This window comes from Lagenorhynchus albirostris, chromosome 9 (genome assembly GCF_949774975.1).
Source record: "Lagenorhynchus albirostris chromosome 9, mLagAlb1.1, whole genome shotgun sequence".
Taxonomy (NCBI): Eukaryota; Metazoa; Chordata; class Mammalia; order Artiodactyla; family Delphinidae; genus Lagenorhynchus; species Lagenorhynchus albirostris.
The window spans coordinates 94,083,507-94,099,533 of NC_083103.1; the positions used below are offsets into that span (position 1 = coordinate 94,083,507).

Genomic DNA, 16,027 nt, shown 5'->3' on the forward strand with positions numbered 1-16,027 from the left:
TTGCAGTCCCCAGAGTGCACGTGCGCGGGTGTGCACTTGCTCATGCTCACGCGCGCGTGCACACACACACAGACACACACACACACACACACACAGCCGGCCTCCTTACCACAACCCAGCTCGTCGCTCTTCAGCTTACAGTCCACGACCCCATCACAGCGCACAGCACGCTTGGGGCAGCTCTCTACCGGTTCCTTGTACTTGATCCCTACGTGGCCCTGCCAGAAGTAGACTGAAAAAAATGAAGCAGAAGCCAGGTCACTGCCAGCCCCAGAGAGACATGACACTAAGCAGCCCATGGCCCTGGGTGTTCTGAGACACTGATCTGCAATCCCTCCGGGACTCTGGGTCTCTCGTCCCCCTTCTGTATGGAGAGAAAGGCTGCTCAGGAATGCTCCGGAATGCTCCAGAAAGCTTCTGCAAGCAGGGCAGCACTCAAGAGCGGCCACCCAGAGAGGGAGGGAGGGAGGGAGGGAGGTGTGGAGACGGTTACTACTCTGGGAGCTCCCCTGCCCTATGTGCTGGCCAGAGTGGTGGTCAGAAAAAGCCCTTCCTCCACCATCCCAGAGGCCCCTTCTCAGAGCCACTCTGGCATCCCTCCGCCTCTATGCCCTGTGGGTTGTAGCAGAGACATTTCCATCTTCAGTCATACACTTGCAACCACTACCTGTCCTGTCTTCGCAAAGGCTGTCCTCCCAGCCTCAGAAGCTCCTGGATTTTCTTCCTCCTCCCTCTTCTCTAAACAAGGGATGTCCCCTTGGCTCAGTTCTTGCCCCGTTACTTGTCTTGATGCCTTTAAATGTCTTCCCACTCCGCGAGCAACTCTAGGTGGCTGATTCCTAAACGTACAAGTTGTGCTGAAAAGCCGACAGCTTTACAAACCATATGTGAAAATCAGCTTCATGACTTCTTCTAAGACCCATCTCTTTCCAAACTAGGAACCGTCATCCCTCCTTCCCGGAAACACCTCCCCTTGGATGCCTAAGAAACCCCGGTTCTGACTCCTCACCCTGCCTCTTGTCTGCAACCTGTTCCTCAGCCCTCACATATACCACTGGTCCCACTATGCTCTCCGTCACCCCGGGTGCAGGTCAGCCTTGTGTGACTGCTCCTTCCAAGTCCAGACACCAATCCCTCCTAACCTCTTGGACTTCCCCCTCCTCTCTGTGCCCTGGTCCTTCCCTCTCCCACGTCCTGGGCACTGAGGCTCCTGGGATCACTTTGATGTGTAGCAGAGAGAGCTCTCAGGGGGCGGGGGCTCTAGTCCTGACCCCACTGCACAGCTGCTCAGTGACCACTTCCCTGGGAATTCCGGAGGTCAGGGGGCTTCAGGGAATGCTGTGAAATCATGCTGAGCACCTGCCCTCAGTTGCCGTCTCCCCCCTCCATGGGTTATTTCCTACTGGAGCAGATGTCCCGTGTGGGGAAGGGAGGCAGCGGGTGGGGCACCCCAGCGGGAGGTTCACATGCATGCCACGTGGCGGCAGGTTCTGTGTTGACGCCTTCACATGCATTGTCAGGCAGGTGGGGAAACTGAGGCTCGGGAAGTTAATTAACCTGATGAAGCCACACAGCTGGTAAGTGGCAGAGCCGAGATGCTTCGGCAGGTCTGTCTGGTCCTAAAGCCATACTCCTTGTTTGTTTGTTTTTTTACTTTTATTTGTATTTATTTTTTGCAGCATTTATTCCTGGGCCATACGTTTTTGTTTCTTCAGTTTCTTCTGAGATATCTTCTTCTTCTGGACAACCTCCTCTTCTGGTTTAGGAACAATCTGTTCTTTTTCAGTAAGGATCATCTCAATGTGGCAGGGAGAGCTCACGTATGGGTTGATCCGACCATGAGCTCTGTAAGTCCTGTGCCGCATCTTGGAGGCTTTGCTCACCTGGATGTGCTCAATGACCAGAGAATCTACATCTAAGCCCTTAAGTTCAGCATCACTCTCTGCATTTTTGAGCATGTGCTGTGAAAATTCAGCGCTCCTTCTGGGCCACCGACCCTGCATCCAGCCCCACTGTTTGGCCTGGGCACACCTACCAACTCCACCATTGTAATGACGGAATGGCACATGTTGCCTCTTTAAAGTGACGTCCTTCAGACACTTGGTGGCTTTTCGGATAAGCATACCCTTAATGGCCTGGGCAGTTTCATAGTGTTCTTAAAGTGAACACGAAGATTTGAACCTCTTGACTTGCATGATTTTGTGGGGTTTTCTGGGTCAAGTGAAGAGCGAACCATTTTTAGAGGTCACCTCAAGCCACTTACCAGAAAAGAAAACATAAAGTCATACTTTTAACCAGCGTGCAACTTCTTCCCACGCGATCCTCTCCCTCAGACAGACCTGCCCTTCGCCACCCGTGCTGCCTCTTTAACAGAATCCTTACCCCTCAGCCTGGCATTTAAAGCTCTCTACAATGTGGCCCAGCCACGTGCAACCAAACGACAGCCCTCAGGTCCCCAAATGAATATTCTGTCTGCTTAAGTGGGTCCCTTCCCTCTCCCCATGCCAACTTGCCCATCTGCCCCCCACATTTCCTGCAGCTCCTCATCCTGCTCAGATGCCCTGCCCAAGATGCAAACCCCCCCCCCCATCTTCTAGGTCCTCATCTGGCCCTGTGGCCTTTAGGAGCTGTCCCCTGCCACCTCAGCCCATACAGCTGTCCTCTCTTGCTGATGGTCACACTCAAATCCACTTGGTCTTAATCATTTCCACCTACGTCCCCCAGGAGACAGTCCTCTCCCTGAGGACAGGGTGGTGTGATGTGTGATCCCCTTCGCTCCCTCCTAAGGTTTCCCACTGTGCTGGGCTCAGAGTGGACTCCCTGGCAGGGAGTCCAGGGACATGGACTGAGTATCTTTCCCAAAGGAGGGCGAGGAATTGAGGGAGCCTGGACCCCTGAACACTTTATCCCATTGATTAAAAATGCCTGGGGACTTTTCCTAATCAATGTTTTTATGTTTGTTTTTTAAATAACTAACTTTTTTAGAGTGGGATTTTGTGCCAGGCATTATGCCAGTAGCTCAGTTATTCCTTATAACCCAGTGAAATCTTTAGGAAATTTTACTGAGCACATAATAAGTTGAATGAATGAATTTAATCCCATTTGAAGAAACAGACACTGAGCTCAGACTGGTTAACTACTCGCCCAAGTAAGTAACACAGATGGGACCAAAGCCAGGTTCCTCTGACTTCCCACCCTCTCGATCCAGCTGTCTCCAAGGGGCCTGGAGGCGCCACGGGCCAAGGCCATTTGCAGGAGTGTCCCTTTGTGGACATGGCAGCTGGTGAGTGTGTGTTCCCCACTCGTCTCCCTGCTGCGTGTCCCCACCCCTGAACCCCACTGCACCCCACAGTGACCAGAGCCCAGCCCTGCTCCCTCTGTTAAACTCACAGAGAACGATGAGGGACACCACGAGGGCAATGAGGAAGAAGATACATCCGATGAGCAGCAGCTGCTTCAGGCCCTCCTTCCTGGTGAACTTGGGCAAGTGGATACCTGGGAACAGGCCAGAAGTAGGGGAGGGTGAGGCTGTTGGAGGGGAGCCTGGCACAATGGATGAGGGAGAAGGAAAGCAAGCTGGCCCAGGAGGGCCCTGTGAGGACCACTCCACCCAGAATACGGCACTGCCCCTGCCTGAAACCAAGCTCCCTTTTACCCAGCATCTACGGTGGGCCAGCTGGGCATTTGCGTGTGTGTTCTCATTTAATTCTGACAGCAACGGTGTGTGCTGGGTATCATTACGCCCATTTTATAGATGGGGAAACTGAGGTCCGTGGATGTTAAATAACCTGCTCAAGCTTACTTGGCTAGTGAGTGGCAGAGTAGGGATTCAAATGAAATGTGTCGGATCCCAAAGGTCTCCACACCAGAGTGCCTCACCGGTCCTGCAAAGGGCAAGACTGGGCCCCAAATCTGGGATGCTCCTCCAGTCCTGTTTATATTGCAGGGCTGGGGCAGGAGGACAGGAGGAGGGCAAAGTTGGGATGGGCAGAAAGGCTGCTTCCCTAAGGGCAGAGCCAGTCCCTGAGGACCATTTGACGTCTCTGTCCCCCTATTAGCTGAATCCTATAAGCCAGATTGGGCAGTTGGGGGTGGGGCATGCCTGCCTGCTCAGAATCTCTCTCTTTGCCCCTCTACCCACAGATGAGCCCACGATCATGACTGTGCTCCAGTGCAGACCCCAGCTTCCCTGGCAGACCCCCAGGGCAGCCCCAGGAAAGAACCTTGGTTTCTAACCAGGAGCCCTGGCTCTCAAAATCTGCACCTTGACCCAGACTGAGCAGCCTCCGAAGTCCCATCTGCTTTGTCGGTCCTGCTTTCTTATCCTCCACCCCATTTGCTGCAATTTCCCACTGCCTTGGGTTTGCATGTCACGGTTCCTTTCTGCCCCCTCCTCCCCAGGTCCCCCACTGCCCACCCGGACCATCCCCGCTCCTTCCCAGTCATCGTTATTCAAGAGCTAGAGGAGGAGCAGAGAGTGACAACTTGGAGATTCCCCCCCACTGCACCCCACTCCGCCCTTGGACTGCTTCCCTGTTCTTCTTGCCTTCCCTGCAGGAGCCCCTCTTACCTGGGTTCTCCCTGGTGGCCCTGGCAGCTGGTGTGGACCTGGCAGGAGATGCCTCGACAGGCACGGCCCTCACTGGTGTGGCTCTAACAAGGTGTACTCTCGCTGGAGACGATGTCATGGAGGCTGACATGGCAGACGATGACCCGCCGGGCGATGACCTGGGAGGTGATACCCGGGCTGGGCATGCACAGGCCAGCGGTGCCCGGGCTGGAGGCGTCCTTGCTGGGGAGGCATTCTGAAAGCAGAGTGAAAGCCATCCCTCAGGCTGCTTCCCACCCAGCTGTCAGCCCTGCTGGGCCAGGAGATAGATGCCCTGGAGCAGGCGGCTAGGGGCTGAACAGACCTCCCAGACAGGGAAGAGAATGTCCAGGGATGGAGGAAATCTCAAAGAGCCTGTGGTACCCTACTCCCTGCGGTCTCTCCCCATCACAGGGACCTGCGGAGGTGGGCAGAGGGCTGTGGGTCATCTGCCTGGGGTATGGGGGCACCTGCTTTGGCTACACGTGTCTAGGGACCCTCAGAAAAGAGGTTGCTGGACCGGATCCTCACTCTGAGGGGGAAGTAACCACCCTTTCTGCCCTCTTCACGCCCCTGCATCCCGCCCTTCTGTGTATGTGTGTTATATTATAAAACATCATTCTTACAATGAGCTGTCATCAAAAAGTGTGAAAGCACTACCTAAGGAAAACCCTGACCTGCCTTGTACCCCACTGTTCTCAGTAACACAGGAAGTCACACACACGCGCGCGCGCGCACACACACACACACACCCCGATACGTCAGGGAAAAAGGAGAGGCAAGATGAAGGGGAAGGAGGTGACCAAGGTCCTTAACCTTCCTCAGCTGTAGGTGGAGTGATTTTTTCATTTAGATTTAGCACTTTAATCTGTAGTTACAGAGGACTTACTCCCTGAGTGCCCTATGTATTTACTCACTTGATCTTGAGAACAACCCTACGAGGTAGGAACTCTTATTATCCCCATTTTGCATCAGGGGAAACAGAGGCAGAGAGATTCAGTAACTTGATCAAACTCTCAGAGTTAGAGTGGCAGAGACAGGATTTGAGCCCAGAAAGTTGGGCTGTGGAGGCCACACTCAACCACCAGGCTTTGCTGCCTCTCTGAGGAGGGATGCGTGAGATGATGCAGCAGTGGCCAGAGCAGTCAATCAGTGAACACCAGTACTGCTCCTTCCTGGAGAGTCTGAGCCTTTGCGTGCACTGAATCTGGGATTGGGAGCTGGTGGGCAGCCAGGACTGATGGAAAGTCCTTAAGCAGCCTCTACTGGTGGCCAAGCCCTGGTCTGCAGGAACCCCAGTCCCTGTCACCAGATTAGGCATCCTCTCTCCTCCCTCTGCCCTCCCTCACACCATTTCTGCTTTCTAAGCAGAACAGCAAGGGGAGCTGGAAACTGACCTGGCCACGTCTGCCCCTCACTATCATTTCTGCTGAACACTGACTGGACACCCAGGAGGGCAGCCGGGGAGCAGCAGGAATGGTGGGGGAAGGGACCTGTGCTCAGGGACCCTGCGCTCTGGGCACAGTCGGCAGGGCTGTGTGGAAGAGACGGACTCTGGACCTTGGGGACCTCTATTTCTTCCCTCACCTACCACTGTGCTTAAAAGCATTTGACATTAGTAAGCAGCTCAGTTAATAAAAAGTCCTCTTCATTAGAACATCCGGCTCAAGTGAACACCATCAAGCCTGCCAGGCAGGGTGGGGTTTTTTGTTTTTTTTTTAACTCCATCTTCTAAGAGTCAGAGGTAATGGATCTGGTCACTTCTCCATTTTTCTGGAGGCTGTGGGATGAATTCAAGGAGGGTTGTTGAGTCCCTGACCACACTCAGCTTGCCAGAGGCAGGGACGAGGAGTGACTACCCCAGAGGTTAATTGATGAACATGGGTAAATACACGAGTCCAGATGCCTCAGCCAGCAGAGCAGGGACACACTCGTGTGTGTTTAGGGATATGAAGGGCAGCTGAACCAGAGCTCAGATTTCCCTCTCACCCCTGTTGTCTAGAGACTAGATTTCCACAAAACAAAGACCCGTAGAGCCTGGAAGCCTCAAGGGGAACAGGACTGGGGTTGCAGCATGGAGAGGGGGTGAGGATATGCTGAAATGTACAATGCATCGGTTCACAGCACTGGCTTTGGAGTCAGGCAGACCTGGGTCCCAATCCTAGTTCTAGAAGTGTGACCTTAGACAAGGCACTTAACTTTCCTTTTTCTTTTTCTTAATCTGTAGAATAGGACGAGTACTCGTGAGGATTCAATGAGATAAAATAGGAAATCTCTTGCCCGTGCCTGGCACACAGTGGCTGGGCAGGAAACGGCCATTCCTCTCCCCCCTTTGCACTGGTACACCCAGCGCCCACCGTGCTAAGATTTAACAGCCCTGAGGCTTGGCCAAAGGTGCCTCTAAAGGCTAAAAGGTGGTGTGAGCTCATCTTGGGAGAAAAGAGGATGCTCAACGAAGGCCAGACTAAGGTCCTTCAACAAGAGGAACAAGCCCAGGCTGTGTAGAGCCCTGTGCTTCCTTCCCACAAGTGGTGGTCCCAGCCTCGGCACCTGAGCGAGACCTTGGCATTGTGGCACCTCAGCTGGCATGCCAGGCCTCCCTCCCTGTTATGCTCACAGTGTACATCGTCCCTCACCTCAGGGGAAATTCCCAAAACTCAATCCAATAAAAATAAATTGATTATATAATTGATTATATAATTAAATATGATTGATTATAGCTCCCAATGTATGGTACTTGAGGGTTTATAATACACCTGCACATCTCTGGCCTCCTGAGGTCACCACTCCATCCCTGAGAGGTTGATATGTTTCGAAGCACATTTTACAGGTGAGGAATTCAAGCCTCAGAGCTCAGATTGCCCAGAATCACATAGTCAGGAACCTGGCCCAAGCCCAGCTGCATCTGAGTCTCCTGTCTTCTTGAGTCAGGAGCAAGAGGCTCCTGGCCCAGTCTTTTCTCTGAACCCTGTGCATGGGATGCTCATTCTGCATCTGTGACGTGGCTTGAGAATCGGGCCCGGGACCTTGCTGGGCTGGGAGTGCCATGGGGAGCCTGGAGGTGGAGCCGAGGCTTCCTGCAGGGATCTTGGTCTTTCCAGTAGGAAACAGGGAACTGAAAGTTTCCAGTGGGAAGCAGGGTTGGGCCCGGTGGCCTGCCAGGACAAGCCTGGTCGTCAGAAGCAGTGGCATCACAGCCCTGCAGTACTCTCAAAGCCAGCTGGCGACTGGGCAAGCGACTTAACCTCTTCACATCTCGGTTTCCTTACCCGTGCGGTGAGCCGGTCACCTTGCCTCATGGCATCGCAGTGATAGGTGATATACATAAAGTAAGACTTGGTGACCGTTAGCTGTGATGGTGGGTGGGTGTTTGTCTATTTGCTTGTTTGCTAAAGACACTGGGCTTGAAATAGAAAACTCTGTGTTCAAATTTGACTACATCCATTCCTACCTGGCTTGGGCAAGTACATTAACCCTTCAGAATCTGTCTCCCCACGTATAAAATGGGAATGATCTTACCTTCTTCCTCCAGATTGACAAGGAATAAATATGAAAGAGGCTGGTTTATAAATGCATATCACCGTAATAATAGGAACAGCCCCACTAGGCATTTTACCTGATCCCATTTCAACCTCATAACAGCTCTTTGTGGTTGGTATTATTAACCCCATTTTATAGGTTTTGAAACTGAGCTCCAAGGTGGTTAGAACATGCCCAAATTTACATCTCAGGAAGTGACAGGGCTTGGATTCTATCCAGGCCTACTCAGAGCAAGTTGAGTCTGGCCCCAAATTATCACGAATGCCCACAGTAACTTCCTGCATTTCTTCAGGGCTTACAATTTGCAAAGAGCTTTGACACCCATTATTCCACTTGATTTCTCACAATGCTCCTAGTTTAGCAAGCTGGACAGGAGTTATCATCCCCAGTTTCTACACGAGGAAACTGGGGTTCAGAGGGACACAGAGCATGCCTAAAACCCCAAAAAGGATTAGTGGCCCTGGGACTCTTATCACAAACTTCTGACCTCCCCGGCAAGAGCTCAGGCCCTCCACCTGAGCGGGACCCCATGACCAGCTAGGGTCCTGTCACCCCATCAGCAGGGCCTGAACGAGAGAGAGGGCTGAGAGGTCCACAGGTGGTGGAGGCCCAGAGGAAGATGGGTGGGGAGACCTGGGGGAGGATGGAGGGAACAGGGAGCAGGCAGGCATAGCAGGAAGCCGGGGGCAGCCAGGGAGGCAGGGAGACCTCCTGAGCCCTGCGGGTCCCTCTCCCCGATGCTGGTTCCACCCACAGGTAGGTCCCAACGCGACCACCCATGGCCTTGGCCGGCAGGAAGTGGGGAGGAAAGCCACCTGGGTCCCTCTTCTCTGAGTCTAGAGGGAGGTGGGACGTGTAAAATGGAACTAACCTGGGGCTCGGTACCCAAGGAGCCAGCTGGAGGGGTGAGTAGTCTCCAGCCAGACTCTTTCAAACTGTTACCTCTGGGCCTCAGCGGTCCAGCACAAAGTCTTCCCAAGGTTGGGCAGAGTGGGGTGTGGGGATGGAGGGGAAGCTGGCGGGGAGGGGAGAAAGGGTGATACCCAAGAAGGGGCGGGAGGCCCTGGAGGCCCTGGCCTCAGGAGAACGAGCACTGTGGTGTCGGACAGGGTGGGAGACAGGTGGAGAGTTTCTGGCCCCACAGAGCTGGACAAGAGAAGGGCCCTAGTCCCCAAAGTGCCAGATAGAGCTGCCCACGTAGAGAGCTGCAAGGGACAGCAGGACGGAAGCGCAGCGCCAAGACCAGGGGAACACAGCCTCCAGAGTGAGGCCATCTACTCCATCTTCCTGACTCCAAACCATCACACTTCCAGGACGCTGCTGGGAGGAGTTCTCATTTTCTAGGACTACCCGAACAGGAGATTCCACAGCCCTCCTTCTTCACCCGTTTCACAGCCTTCCACCCCACCCTCCTGGAAGTTCTTCCTGACGTCTAACCTACTAGAGCAGGAACTCATTTCCCTTCCTTAATTCTTGGAGATCAACTGCTGAGATTCCAGCATCCCTCCTGGAGGCCTGACCACTCCCTCAGAGCAGATGTCTTGAGCAGGTGGGGAACAGGGAGGGGAGGAGAATTCTTGCCCAAGGTCCTGAGATACAAGGGACAGAGCCCGGACCAGAACCGGCCTGACTCCTAGCCTTGGCCAGCGAGCAGCAGACCCAGGATTGGGAATCAGATGACCAAGGCCAGACTCTCCACAACCTGCCTGCAGACCAGAGGCTCCTCGGTCTTCACGGGGACAGGGGGACAGGGCAGAGCGTGGGTGACTCTGGCCATTTCCCTGGCCTAACATTACCAATCATTCTCTGCCTCTCTGCCCCCGCCACCCCTGGCATGGTCTCTGGGGTTACCCCCTGGGCTAATACAGCCATGAACCCTCACTGTGTCATGGACCAGGCCTATACCCCAGGCTGTCACTGATGCCACCTGCCTGTGTCTCTGCAGCTCCCGGGGACCCCTACTCAAAACTCATCCAGTCCCCTCAAGACACTCTGCGGCAGGAGGCAGCGGGCAGGGCAGGGTCCACAGGAAGACAGCAGCGGATGAGCCAGGGAGAGGTCCGGAAAGAGCAGTGCCTGGCTCTGGGGCTCGTTCCAAGAACTTTCCGGGACAGGAGCTGATAAGGATTATTATTTGCATTTTATAGACAAGGAAGGAGAGGCCCAAAATATTTGTGTGCTTTGCTCAAAGTCGCTCAGGTACGTCTTAGAGCAGAAGAGGGACTAAAACCAGAGTCCCATTGCACCCGGTCCACTGCCCTCTATACCACAGTTTCCGGGGTAGATTCCCCAGCCCATGGCACCTGGGCCAGTGTTACGGTTTCCTGCGGCAGCTCTGCCCTGGGCCCTTACCTGGTGGGGGATGGGAGTAAGTTAACAAGCCCCCAAGTGGGTCCTACCCTTGGCCTCTCTGGGTCTCCTGCAGGCCTAGCCAGCAGGGCCAGAGAGGAGGGAGCTTCTGCTGTGCTGAGTGATGTCACAGTCACCTCCTGGATCGCTTCACCTCAGTGGTTATGTGGCTCCCCCCATGGACTGTGCCCTGGGCTTTTTATAGAGACTGTTATTTACCCACAGGCGGCAGCCTGATCTCCGGCCCAGATGCACTGTGGGTCACTCAGAGCACCCGGCATTACTGGGAGAAGAACCCCATAATACAGTCTCACGCTAGGCTTAAGAATGTCCACCTGCAGTGACCTGAACACGTTTTCATGTCTCTCGGGGCCCCTTCAAGTCCAGCACGAGCTGACTGGGCCTCCCTCTTCAGTTCCGGGCCACGCTCAGGCTGGGCATACCACAGGCTAGAAGCATCTTGAAAACCCTCTAGTACAGCCCATTTTCCTACTGATGAAGCAATTAAGGCCCAGAAAGGCAATGTGATTTGTCTAAGATCACACAGCCAGCTGGGGGCAGTGCCAGGACCAGAACCCAGCTCTTCTGACTGCCGTCCTCAGGCTGCTGCACACCTCCATGCTCTCCCACTGCCTGCCCCTTACCAAGCTCCAACAAGGAAGGACCCCTTGCTAGATTTAGGCCCCGGTGGCAGCGTCTCTCTCCCAGTGACACTGAGAATCAAGGATGTTCAAAGGGTGGCACCCCAGGCCGGCACCCCAGTATTCCAGGCTACGCAGGATGAGGTGTTCCCCAATCCCCACCAGAAGCACAAGCGGTACCAAGAAAGATCAGAAGCCCCCTTTCACAGAACTTAAAGAGCCTCCTTGCCTGTTGGGAGCCTGGGGACCCCCTGGACCATGGCAGGGGAGCCTGAACCCCCTCCAGCGTGGACTGGACTGGATAGGAGTGGTTGATGCTTCTTCCCATCCTCACTACCCAACCCAGGCTTCATTACACCTCCAGGTACACAGGGTTCCGTCCTACCCTCCCCGCTCCCTGGACCCAGAGAAACCACGCAGATACAGGCCCCCTCAGAACCCACAGGCAGATTTCCCAGCACCTCCTGCCACCCAGCCACCAGCACGCCCCACATACATGCAACGTTAACCTCAGGGACCCCAGTCGGCCTGGAATCAAACTGGGCTCCAGACGAATCAAACTGGGCTCCAGTCTAATCAAACTGGGCTCGGGCCAGAGCCCCGAGGCCCCCCTCACCCCAGGCACAGGAGGCTCCAGGGAGCCCTGCTTCTGCTCCTAACCAGCTCCATGACCTTAAGGATAGTCACATTCCTTTCTGGGTCCAACCAAGGAAAAGGCTGGACAATCATCTATTTTCAACCAAGTTTCTACTGAGCATTAGAAGTTCCGTGGAGATGCCTTGGAGGCCAGCTTGTAGGTAAAGAGCTTCGAGTCCTTTACCCCACTTCAAACAGAGCAGATTAACTTTTCAGTTTTATGCAGTGGGTTCCACATAAGATTTCATTTGAACAAAAGAGGCTGCTACTGCAAAGAACTTGAAAATTGCAGGTCTGATTGGATGCTAAGGCTCCTTCTAGTTTATGATGCCTCTTATACACGTGAAAAAACCCTGGGGATCCCTATTAGGCTAGAATCAAAACACCTTCCTGCTCATTCATTCATTCATCAAATAGTTTAAAGAACATTGAGTACCCCCTATTGCCAAACAAATAACGTTTGGTTGCCCAGGACCTTGGTGCCTCAGTTTCTCCCCATGCCCCCTCTCTGCAAGGCTGGGGTGGTAACAGGGCTGCTACATAAGGGGGGCCCCATGGACAGTCCTGGGTATTGCTTCCCTATCACAGGAGCCAGACGCCGCCTGGCATCGCCAAGGCCTCCACTTGGCTGACAAAGCCCTGGGTTCCTGGTGCTGGCATCCCTCCCTGCCTGGCTGGACACCGTCCACCCCCGTTGCTGCCGTACCGAGAGGAAGCTGTTTTGCCAAAGCAGGACACTTAAGCCAAGTGGCTACTGTTCCATCAGTCAGCCTTCCCGCCCAGCACCCCGCCTAGAGCCCCGCACACACACTCCCACACATTTCATGCTTACATTTGCCAGGTCACAGGGACAACACAGGGGGAGGCAGGGTGGGCTGGGCCCAGTGTAAGGCTGCTCAGCACCAGTGCCAACATGCAACACAGAGGTTCAGGTGAGGGCTGCATACCTGCAGGGACAAAGGGCAGGTGCCAGGAATCCTGGGGGTGCCTGCACTTTGGGGTCTAGGGGATAGCAGAGCGACCTGAGCCTACTGGTCTGCCATCTTGGGAACCTGCCCAGCCCCCTCTAAAGACGGTGCCTCATCCTGGACCAGCCCTGGGGCCTCCAGCCATTCTCAAGTGCACAGCATCTGTGGTCTTGGGCTGACTGAAAACCTGCTCCACTTTAAGAAGACCCCGGGCTTCCCTGGTGGTGCAGTGGTTGAGAGTCCACCTGCCGATGCAGGGGACACGGGTTTGTGCCCCGGTCCGGGAAGATCCCGCATGCCGCGGAGCGGCTGGGCCCGTGAGCCATGGCCGCTGAGCCTGTGCATCCGGAGCCTGTGCTCCGCAATGGGAGAGGCCACAACAGTGAGAGGCCCGTGTACCGCCAAAAAAAAAAAACAAAACCTTTGGAAACCTTCACGTGTATATGACTGGCTTTCCCACAGAGGACACTTAGCTGCTCTCTACCAAAAAACGGAAGAGGAAAGTAATCTTAGTTGTAGCAGAAGGAATCATGGTTAGACATAAAGAATCACTTTCCAAGCATGAAGATTATTAAGCCTGAAAATAATGACCAAGAGAAGTTTAAAATCCCCTTGAAGATCTTCAATACCACCTTTTCTAAGACGGTTTATGTGTCTAGTGAGAGGGTTACCCAAAGATAACCTTGAAGCCCAGTTAGAATGCTAAGCTTCCATGATTCTCAAACCAGCAAAGTTGTCCCAACAGCACATACGTCCTGGCTGGGGTACTCAGGGGCCACAGAGCGGGAGCCCAGGATTCAGCCACACAGCCCCGGGGTGCTTCCTGACCAGACCCCAGGTCCCATCAGCTTCTCCTCCCATGGGGCCCCTTTTAGGAACCATGATAAAAGGAGGCTGCTTGATCGTGATCCCCAGTAGCTTCAAACTGGAAAAGGCACATTCAGTTTCCCCTGAAACCGAGGCACACTGCCGCTGCCCCACCTAGCTTCCAGCCCCATCCCTGTTTCCTCAGTGCCGGAGGTTCTGGCCCGAGCTCCACAGATGCACTCACCAGGTGGCTGTCTCTTTCCATGGTCTCCAGAGGGGTGAAGCCTCCAGGCTCAGCTGATGTTGACGGGAAGATCCATGTTTGGCTTCCCAGGCAGGTAAGGAAAAGGGGGCTGGAGGGCTGAGGGCCAGCCCTCACCAGATGGGCGGGGAAGCCAGTTGGGACATATGAGGTAATCCTGTGTATGAACAACAGGGCAGAACTAGCCAGACCTGTCCCTCGCCCCTCCTCCAAGGCCATCCTAGTTACTCAGCAAATACCAACTACTGGGAAGATAAAGCTACCTTTATTCCCAAAGCTGTCCCCACAGAGTCAGCTGTGGGGAAACCAGGGGTTCCAGACCACCTTTTTGCAAAGGGGGATTCTGGGGAGAAATGGCCCAGGCCTTGGGAGGACAATCTTAGCCATGCCAACCTGGGCCCCTAAAACAGGTGCTTCTGAGCCCTCTGAGGTACGACCCTGTCCCCATAAGGATCGTCCAAGATCAGGGACCAACGCCTACCCAGAGCAGGACCACATCTCCAAGGACCACATGCCCAAATCCCAAATCAGGGCACGTAGACTGGCAAAAAGAATTTTTTTCCTGAACTTTGCTTATTTCCACAACAACTCCCAACAAGGAAATTCAAATCAAATGGCTTCTAATTACGCACATAATGAATTGCCTCTATTGAAAATAATAAAATGTTATGAAACAACACATCAAAACCAATGAAAATAAAACATACATATATTGGAATGGAAACCATTCCAAGAAATACTATGCTGACTCATGATTCCCTACCTCTGCCCCAGCCTGTCGAAAGAAATAGTCTAAAGAAACAGAGGAAGCGCTGCTGCGAAGGGAGAGTTAGCACCTCCACACCCAGCAGAACTGCTGAGAACAGCAGAATGTAAGCTTTGGGAAGAACTTTCCAGCCTCTGAGTATTTGGGGGCATAGAGATCATAGAACTGCAGACCCTTGGAGATGGAAGGAAGCTCAGAGTTCATCTAGTGATTCAATCTCCTCATTTTACAGATGGAGAAACAGAAAGCCAAGCAGCTGAGGAAACGTCACAAGTCACATCTAACAAACAACAGCGGCAGCAATAATAATAAGGTGCTAGGTGTCCTAGGAAATGCTTTACATACAGCAACGCATTTAATTCCTGCAACAATCCTGTGCATCCATCCTTCACTCATCCATTCAACAAGTATTTATTGAGTGCTTATGTCCCTGGCACTGTTCAAAGTACTAGGGACACAGTGAACAAACTCAGCGAAGACCCCCACCCTATGGCAGTAGCATTCAGGTGGGTTGGGGCAAACAAAACGAATTTTAAAAACATGTATATGTATAACTGATTCACTTTGTTATAAAGCAGAAACTAACACAGCATTGTAAAGCAATTATACTCCAATAAAGATGTAAAAAAAAAAACCAGATAGACAACAGTGGTGCCCGTAGGTGGATGATACAGTGTAGCAGAAAGTGGAAAGGGCCACAGAGCAAACCAAAGCAGAGAAGGGGATCCAGAGGGCTGGGCAGGCAGAGTTACAATTTGAAACAGGAAGGTCAGGGAGGGGATCACTGACTTGACATTTAAGGAAAGACAAGGGAAGTGACTACTATTCTCTCCATTTACATACAAGAAAACAGGAATTTCTAGCTGGAGTGGAAGTTGCTGGCTCCAGAGGTGTCTTGAAGGAAATGGAATCCAGAGGCAGAAGGATGGTGGGCCCAGGCAGAGACCCTAGGGTTCTCCAATCTTGGGTTATTTGGGGTGTCACTGCCCTGGCTCTCCAAGAGAACTCAGCTTCAGGCCCCATACCCTCCCTCCTCCCGCCACCAGCCTGCCAGGGCAGAGGGACCCCTCCCACGTGGTCATCCAGTCCCTAGGAGACACCGAATTGTGTCCTCAGCACCTCCTCTTCCCTCTTTCCTAGGGAGGCACCCACCCCCGCTCAGGCCACCGGGGACTCTGAGGCTGGAGACTGGCATTGGGCCTTTCCTTCCATAGACCAGACCTGAGGAACCCCACTCTGTCTCCCAGGCAGACCACTGGCCTCCCAGGGTCACCCTTAGCTTCATTCCCTGAAGGTCTCCCCGTCCTCTGGTAAGAGCTCAGGATTGGGGCTCTGGGCCCGTGGCGGGGGGCGGGGCGGGAAACCCCACCTCGGAGGTAAATGCCAGCAATGTGAACTTGGAGGTCTTTAGATTCACCCTCTGGAAGACCATGATGACACAGCCACCCAGAGAATGTGTCCGGCACTGGG

The 16,027-nt window shown here is 53.6% G+C and overlaps 2 protein-coding genes across 4 annotated transcripts in view; both read right to left on the reverse strand.

Moving 5' to 3' along the window:
* TMPRSS13 (transmembrane serine protease 13) overlaps nucleotides 1-14,024 on the reverse strand; it is a 30,218-nt gene extending 16,194 nt beyond the window's left edge. Inside the window, exons 1-4 of one of the 3 annotated variants that reach the window (XM_060160469.1) lie at nucleotides 13,774-14,024; nucleotides 4,571-4,805; nucleotides 3,391-3,495; nucleotides 110-232 (exon numbers count right to left, since the gene is read on the reverse strand). In XM_060160469.1, coding sequence (XP_060016452.1) covers nucleotides 110-232; nucleotides 3,391-3,495; nucleotides 4,571-4,805; nucleotides 13,774-14,010 — 700 coding nt within the window. In that variant the 5' untranslated portion in view covers nucleotides 14,011-14,024. Of the gene's footprint in view, nucleotides 1-109; nucleotides 233-3,390; nucleotides 3,496-4,570; nucleotides 4,806-12,586; nucleotides 12,708-13,773 lie in introns of those variants that run through there. The other 2 variants (XM_060160467.1, XM_060160468.1) reach the window with 2 other exon arrangements.
* Nucleotides 1,060-2,249, reverse strand: LOC132525412 (large ribosomal subunit protein uL22-like). Its single transcript, XM_060157967.1, has one exon. The coding sequence runs from the start codon at nucleotides 2,121-2,123 to the stop codon at nucleotides 1,683-1,685; it is 441 nt and encodes a 146-aa protein (XP_060013950.1). The 5' UTR covers nucleotides 2,124-2,249; the 3' UTR covers nucleotides 1,060-1,682.
* Nucleotides 14,025-16,027: the final 2,003 nt, after the last annotated feature.

Excerpts from the sequence above, each read along its gene's own strand:
- LOC132525412 (XM_060157967.1), bottom strand. The coding sequence starts at position 2,123 with ATGCTTATCCGAAAAGCCACCAAGTGTCTGAAGGACGTCACTTTAAAG.